Source organism: Cynara cardunculus (assembly GCF_001531365.2).
Source record: "Cynara cardunculus var. scolymus isolate 2C chromosome LG 14, CcrdV1, whole genome shotgun sequence".
NCBI classification, from domain to species: Eukaryota; Viridiplantae; Streptophyta; class Magnoliopsida; order Asterales; family Asteraceae; genus Cynara; species Cynara cardunculus.
This window is the reverse complement of record NC_037541.1, coordinates 7,210,345-7,218,573: the sequence shown is the minus strand read 5'-3', so window position 1 is coordinate 7,218,573 and position 8,229 is coordinate 7,210,345. Positions and strand designations below refer to the sequence as shown.

The following is an 8,229-nucleotide window of genomic DNA, read 5'->3' as shown; positions in this document are numbered from 1 at the left end:
AGACACATCTTTGTTTTTTTCTTGATTTTCTTGTCTTTTATTTGATCAAAAGCCATATGAATTAAAACCATAAAATTTTGATTGAGTAAAAGACAAAGAAATCGGTAATAGAACAAAAATGCATCTCATTTGATGATTTTTTTTAACTGTCGTTAGATAAAGGGATCAAATTTAGATATTTTTACAAATCATTATGACCATCTTATAATTTTGAAACTATAGGAATGAAAATTGTTATTTTTGACAAACAACATGGACCAAGTTTGTATTTTACCCTTCTATATATTTTTCTATATACCCCTGTGTGTGTTGTTGCGTCACGTTCCGTCTCCTTTATATATGCATAACAAATTAGTCAAGAGGTCTGCGTTTGAGCATTTCAACTCGATATCCTGCAAAATCGTCGCATTTGGTGAGCATCTCTATCTAAATACTGCTAATTGGAGTCGATCTTTTTTTAAATTGGAATATGAATTGCTTCAGTTTTTGTGTATCTATGTTTGGGATGGATATGATCATAATTTAAATTTCGACCAATGCTTTCTCTAGATCGTTACATGTGTAGATTGGATAGCATACTATGTGTTTGAGGAAAAACCTGCTTTAGAAGCTATTTATGGATCATGCCTTCCATTGTTGATAACTGGTGAATTGGGGATCAAGGGATCATAGGGTGATTTTGTTTTCTCAGAATTCTATCTGAGATACACAACTTGTAAACCCTATAAGTTTTTTATATCAAGGGTATCAACCATATTCATATTTTCTGTTGTCAAAATGAATTGGTAATCATGTTCAATTGGTTGAAAACTGTACATTGCTTTTCTATGGGCTGTCTTTTCCTATTTCCATTGATGGGATATCGTTTTTCTTACTGTTTCTGGAGTTGAAATGATCCTGAGTTTGTAATAGTGAGGTTGGAGAGGGTAGGTTGGCATCTTTTTGGATCTTAAATTCTTAATTGTATATGTGTGGCTTTTTCCCAACTAGTACCAATAGGGCCAGCTCAACTCTAGTGGCTGTTATCTTCAGGTTCCATGGGATTAGTCGAGGCGCATGCAAGCTGACTCGGACACTCATAGTTACAAAAAACATGTTTCTTTGAACATGTGGTTGTGTTGAGAGTTAAAACTCATCGCTAACGGAAGTGTGTAATGATCGTTTTAGAATCACTACGATGTCAATTATTGTATGGTCACATTAAAGTAGTTTATTCCCATTTGTTGGAATATAGTGTGTGTTGCTCAATTAAAGTTTGGACTAAATGAGCCTCAATACTAATGTCCACACGTTGAACTCCATGCTCTGCATACAACCTGTACGCAATCATATTCTTTTTGCTGTATTATTTGTTTTAAAATCAGCTTTTGCTTTTGATTCACATTGCAGGTTCTGAGAATACGAATACCAAATTGAAAGAAAATGAGTGGAGATGGGGATCAGAATGGACAGGACAAAGGGCTTTTCGGTAATCTTGCTGGATATGCTGCTGGAGGTGGGCACTACCCTCCACAGCATGGTGGGGGTTATCCTCCTCAAGGAGGATACCCTCCACAGCATGGTGGGGGTTATCCTCCTCAAGGAGGATACCCTCCACAAGGAGGATACCCACCGGCTGGTTACCCCTCATCTGGTGGATACCCTCCCGCAGGATACCCCCCCTCTGGTGGTGGATACCCTCCCGCAGGATATCCTCCCTCTGGCGGTGGCTACCCTCCGCAAGGCTATCCACCTGCTGGCTATCCCGGTCAATCAACTTCACACCATTCAGGAGGTTAGTTGCTGTTGTCACCATTAACTCAAAAAACACTTCATTGCAATTGACTTTCACGCAACTGTTTCTTTCCTAATTTTAATTGTATCGCTAGTTTTCGTTATTACTTCACTTGTGCAATATATCTTCTACTGTAGGAACTTAGAAAGTTGGTCAAAAAAAGAAAGAAAGTTGGGAGTATGAGGTATTTTCTGTTTTACTTGGAAAAGTTAACCGTCTTGAAGGTTGACAGTTAACTAAATCTCACTTGTAGGGTAGATGCTAATCAAGACTTCAATGAATAAAAAGCATCCATTTTTGTTAAATTTGAAGACCCTTCGCATATTCAACCAAAAGTATCATTACATAAGTGAACATGGTTTTTCCTGTTTAGTTCTTAAAGAAACTAAACTGTATTTACCTGCCACATAATTGACCTGGGGTGGATTTGTTGATCATCTTTAAAACAAGAGCGCTATTTGCCATTTTTGTAATGAAAGATGCAGATGATAATCTTGTAGTTCCAGTCTTTTCGACTTCAACTATGAAAGATTAGTGATCAGGATTGTTGAAATGGTTGGTTTAGGACATGGACCTGGTATGGGAACCGTGCTAGCTGGGGGTGCAGCTGCTGCGGCTGCCGCATATGGAGTTCACCATCTTACTTCTCATGGTCATGGCAGCCACATGTCTCATGGAGCCCATAACATGATGGGCCCAATGGGACACTATGGTGGTGGCAAGTTTAAGCATGGTAAGCACGGTGGCGGTAAATACAAGCATGGAAAGCACGGGAAGCATGGGAAGTTTGGTAAGCACAAGGGCAAGCACTCTGGCTACAAGAAATGGAAGTGATTTTCATTCGAGTGATTGAACTTTGTTCGTATGATCCTACCCTGGTTTGCTCTTTTCAGGCATACGATATACAGGATTCAACATGTTATGAAATGATTGTAAGTTTGAAAGCGTTTGTAATAAAAACTTAGAAGTCATGATTTAAGTTGATTCAGTGTTAAATGGGAAATTGATAAAAGAACTGGTAATCCTACAAATGGGCCAAAATGGCTTTTGATTTGATGGTTACTGTTGAATATAGTCTTCAATGTGGGAGTTTTGCCCCACATAATAAGGAAAGTGGAACATTTATTGTTTACATGCTATTCTACTTGGATCATCAAGGTAAAGAATTATTGAGCTAAGCAAGTTGAACCGTGAGTGTTAATTGGTGGTTATGTTCCGGTTGGTCGAACCCTGAGTGTTAAGTGTTAACTCGTGGTTAAGTTGGGTTTTTGATTTATAATCAACTAGAGATGGCAAAAAAAAAACCAAAGACCGAAACTTTCGGGACGGGGCGGGGATCGGGGATAAATTTGGGGATTTTAACGGGATCACCGGCCCGGCCCGATGTGTGTGTTATATATATATATATATATATATATATATAATATCATTAAAAGAAAATAATAACATTAAAATTTAAAAGACTTTTATCCAATTTACCCAATACTTTGAAATTTAAAAAATAATTGTATTAAATAACAATATATATTTACCCAGTTTTTATATTCATCATTGAACTACAAAAACGCTCCGTACTTTAAAAAAATGTGCGTTACTCATCGGGTTACGTGTTGACCTTTAGTTGTTGACATAAAGCGTCTTTTACGGATTCATGTTGTTTATACATATAGAATCTTATATATATGGCTGGAGTTTTACGCGTTGAATTGTTTTGGAGAACAAATTCCAACATCAAATCATCCTTATTCCTATGATAAAGATATGCTTCTGTTCACCCTTATACTCGTATCGTAAAGTGGAATCATATTGATTTAGGCCTAGTCTTTAGATCCGGAAAAAGCCCGATTAAGGCCCAGTTCAAGACCAATCAACGCGGTTATGGATACAAGGGTTGATATGCAATTTTGGACAAAAGTAGGGGCTCACATAATAAAGCTAAATATAATAAGAAAAGAAGGTTAATTGGATCTTTATATGTGAATAATTAAAAATTTCGAAAAAAATCTAGTGGAACATGTATGTTTTAACTGACACTACAAACTATTCATATGAGTTTACGTATTCACCTTCAAATGATTCACATATGAATGTTTTCTTAATTTACTTTCTGATGATATTTAGCTTTCTTATTTGAACCGACACCTAGGACAAAATGCGTCAAAATTAACGAAATTCGTCGTAGTTGATATTTAGGGGCCGTTTACTAAACACTTACCCGGTAAGTGTTGATCGGGTAACTTTCCTCACCTGATGCACATGGCAAGGGCCGAAAATCTTACCTGGTAAGAGCGATGATAAAGATCGAAAGTCTTACCTGGTAAGTGATTGTGAGAACTCTTACCCGGGTAAGCGTTTACCGGGTAAATTATTGCATATCATACTATTTTAATATACTACAATCTTATCTGATAAAATAGATTATGGTGTTGACTTCCAACAATAACTTTTTTTTTCTCAATTAATGTTATATTTTCAATTCTTTTTATTTCTTATATATTTTCTTTATAAACGGGCATCAATCTACATAGAATCAATTAATTTTGATGTCATATTATTGCACATAATTAATACTGCATAATCAAATATGAACCACACAAAAATTGATTAATGTAAAAACTTTTATTTAATGTAGTGTTTCATTTGTTTTTTTAGTCTGAGGCTAGGATTTAAGTTATGAAAAGACATATATTTGTTTCATAATATGAAACTCTTTTACGTGTATCTTTTGCTTCATTTAACATAAAAAAGTTTCACCTTGTGAAACAAATATATGGTACTCAATACTTTAAATTGTAGTCTTTGATGAAAAAAAAATCATATGAAATAATGCATGATACCAGTGGCAGACCCAAGATTTTTGTTGAGCGAATGCACCTTGTGAATCAGAGGCCTGCAAAGTCTTCTGAAGTCTTTTTTGCCCTAAGATATCTTTTAAGTTTTTTTGGTGATTTTGAGAGACTTTTCCGGGTTTTGTTTTATGACTTTAAGAGACTTTTTCGGTCTTTTGATTGATTTCAAAAGAATTTTTCGGTTGGCATCCTTTGTATCTTCTAAGATCCGAGAGCTATTATTCATAGTTTAGCATTTACATCTTTCACACCCAAAAACATTCTACTTGTGAAAATCGGTTTAGCGAGTGCACTATACCTTGCTTGGGCCGTCATAAGTCCCCCCCCCCTCCCCTCCCCTCCCCTCCCCTCTTCTGCTGCATGATGCACACGTTCTAACGATTTGCAACCTTTTTGTGGGTATCACAAGATTAACCCTCCATAATAAAATAAAAAGAATTAATCGTATATTTACCCCTCCAGAATAAAACAAAAAATAAATGAGCATCTTGGCAATTTACACATGTTTTATTCTCCATTATTAAAGAACGTGTGAATCAAATTAAAGAGGGATTCCCGCCTTCCTATATAACAATCTCCTCCTCCATGATCTAATTAAAGCTGATTAAGAACAACCTGCAAGCTTCATTTGGTTAGTGATCATCATATCTCTTCTTCTTTGATTCATTCTTCACTCTATTTTTGCTACTTTATCCTACTCTATCAATTAATTAGGTTAAAAACAGCTAACGATGATCAAATGTTGGTACAAAATCCCCTTTTTTGGTTCGATTGCATGTCTATTGATGTCTTTTTTCTGTTGTTTGTATCTGGAAATTGAGTTTTTGATTCGATTGATCAGATTTTAAGGTGTTCATCTTCGTGTTCTTGGTAGTTGTTAAACGAATTCACCGTTTGATTTGTCTCCGCAGGGTAATTCTCTGCTTCATTTGAAAAAACAATACGTTTTTATTTCAGATAGTCCAGAAGCGAGTGAAACTACTTCATATATGAATAGATTTCATCAAGTCAATCCAAATTTTAACAAATAGAAATCATATTTATGATGTTATTAGTGTTGGTGTTCCATGTATTCTCATATGGTATCAGAGCCAATATATACCACCCTAGTACTCAGACACTTTGGGTACAATTTGTACAGGTCTTGCCCCTTCTTGACACTTTGAGACGATTTGTGCCCGTTTGTTGGAGTCTCGCATCAGCTAGACTTGAATCATTTCTTCTTTATATACATTGAAACCTACCTTCACTCTTCAAGAGCTGTTCTAAAAAGTAATCTAACGAGGTTTCACATATTGTCAGTATATTAACATCAAATGCTTTTTAAGAATCATACTTGTTTTTTTTTCTCTTTCTAAATCATCTTCTATATATGTTGTAATCGTCATTTCAGATTTTGCCAAAGGAAACATCAAGACCAAGAAAGATGGGTAGTGGGTATAATGGGGAGAAAGGACTGTTTTCTCATCTTGTTGGATATGGTGGTGGTGGTGGACATTATCCTCCACAACATGGAACATATCCTCCTCAAGGATATGGTTATCCTTCTGGTGGATACCCTCAAGCCAGTTATCCTCCTTATGGTGGATATCCACCACAAACCACTGGTGGTTATCCTCCCGTAGCCTATCCTGGTTCATCTGCTCCATATCATCATTCAGGTTGCTTTTTTAGTACTGGAAAAGCTATTGCATGTTCTCCTTCCCATTATCATTGCTATCAAATGTCCTCATTTTAATCATGGGTGAAAAAAAGTAGCTTCACAATGTTCAAGTGTACTAATAGACTGCTATATAGGACTTAAGTTTATAGGACCAAACAATAAAGCGTCATATTTAAAAGGGTTCGTAATAAGTTTGTAGGAGGCTTTTGGGCGTTTTAACATGTTTTTTAGGACATTATTAAAAATAAAACGTCGTATTAACTATTTAACTAGACACTTTTGAGAAGTTTCCTATGAACATATCTTTTTATAGGACACTTTTTTCAATGTGTGAAGTTATCCTCATGAGAAATCCTGAACAGGGCATGGAGGCACTGGTATGGGATTCCTAGCTGGTGGTGCAGCAGCTGGAGCTGCTGCATATGGGGCTCATCATGGGTACGGATCCCATGGTCATGGATCCTATGGTCATGGATCCCATGGTTATGGTGGTTATGGGCAACACCACGGTAAGTTCAAGCATGGAAAGTTTGGTAAGCATGGAGGAGGCAAGTATGGAAACCACAAGATGTGGAAATGAGTTTGATTTATTTGTGTATTGTGTTTGCCCTCTGAGTTTGTTTACTGTTCTTCGAATAATTTGTTTACTGGTTTGTAACTAGAACTCTACAAAGAAGTAGTTGATTTGGTAATAAAAAGGAAATAAGAGGGCAAACTTTGTTAGAACTTTTGTGGATCATTTATTAGCAAGTCATTAATTTGTATCATTTTATTGTCTGGCTTTTAGCCGGTTTTGCATTGTGCATAATGGTAAGTGTGTATCTTTATGGCAAGCCATGCGATGTTGTCGCTCGAGACTTTGATATTGTAAACCTCGGAATCTGAATACACACTACTACAGAATAAGTAATAAAACTTGGTTGCAAAACTAGATGGTATCTGGTTGTGCAATTGAGTCCTATTGAACAGGGGTCATTATCATGTACAACGTAGATTTCCTTTGTACCTTGAAAAAACCCTGTTCGCTGCTCACTCTTTTGTTACCCCTTTAAAACCTCCGTCTTTGGCACCAATTTAGAGATGGACAAACCGGCTAACCAACCAACCAGTTCCCTAACCGGTTCCTACCTTTTCCAGTTCCTTAGCGTTCCATTTTTGACTCCGGAAATCTTAGCCAATCATGCCTTAACCGATTCCGTGGTGGTTGTTTTTTAACTCTATCTTTTCTTATATAATTTAAACTATAACTTACGTGAAATAACTTTTTTGTATATTATCCGAGAAAGACAATTTAGCATGTCATAAGTAATTGTTTATTTGATTATAAATAAAAAATGGTACACTTCGAAAACTTGTACAAGTTGTTTAAAAATCACAAGTATTTAATACATGAAAATTGTTTAAAACCGTTAGAGACTTATCCTCATCTCATGGTTCGAAATCTGGAGGTTCAACATGAAGTAGTTCATCTAACTCTTCCCCCTCCATTGTTGGTGGAGTCTATTTATACCAAAAATTACACAAAACAATTTAAGCTATGAATTATAGTGCTTATCAACTATAGATTAAACCTTTGAGAAATAAATAAACGAAACAGAAAAGACAGCCTGTCGAGTATAAAAACAACGGACAATCATGGCTATCGTCAATGCACTATGGACGTCAATAAGGGACGCCATCCTTAATAACCGTGGTCGCTATTACAGAATGTCGTTAATAAAGCATGTCGTAAGTAAAGTAAATATATGAATATTTCGATAGTAAAGGATTCTTCGAGAGTGAGTAAGAGTACACTCGATTCAGTGTCTTTTTGGAATGAATTGATCTTCATATTCATACTCTAGTATTTGTAACGGGTGCTTTGATGCTCTTAATGTTGGTAAAGGTCAACGTTGACGCTGTCATTGAAGCTTGGTCGTCGGTTCCAATCTTCATATCGATGA

General features: G+C 36.1%; 2 protein-coding genes across 4 annotated transcripts; both read left to right on the top strand.

Annotated features, from left to right (window-relative positions):
* The first annotated feature begins 361 nt into the window (after positions 1 to 361).
* LOC112526529 (glycine-rich protein A3-like) lies at positions 362 to 2,750 on the top strand. The gene is made up of 3 exons (XM_025136848.1): positions 362 to 412; positions 1,390 to 1,774; positions 2,340 to 2,750. The coding sequence occupies exons 2-3, from the start codon at positions 1,423 to 1,425 to the stop codon at positions 2,606 to 2,608; spliced, it is 621 nt and encodes a 206-aa protein (XP_024992616.1). The 5' UTR covers positions 362 to 412; positions 1,390 to 1,422; the 3' UTR covers positions 2,609 to 2,750.
* A 2,428-nt stretch (positions 2,751 to 5,178) lies between these two features.
* LOC112526530 (glycine-rich protein A3-like) lies at positions 5,179 to 7,052 on the top strand. Of its 3 annotated transcripts, none has more exons than XM_025136849.1 (3): positions 5,179 to 5,254; positions 6,017 to 6,284; positions 6,649 to 7,052. In XM_025136849.1, the coding sequence occupies exons 2-3, from the start codon at positions 6,050 to 6,052 to the stop codon at positions 6,864 to 6,866; spliced, it is 453 nt and encodes a 150-aa protein (XP_024992617.1). In that variant the 5' UTR covers positions 5,179 to 5,254; positions 6,017 to 6,049; the 3' UTR covers positions 6,867 to 7,052. The 3 variants fall into 3 exon arrangements, with proteins under 3 accessions (XP_024992617.1, XP_024992618.1, XP_024992619.1); XM_025136850.1 differs by lacking the exon at positions 5,179 to 5,254 and adding an exon at positions 5,770 to 5,895; XM_025136851.1 differs by lacking the exon at positions 5,179 to 5,254 and adding an exon at positions 5,770 to 5,920.
* Positions 7,053 to 8,229: the final 1,177 nt, after the last annotated feature.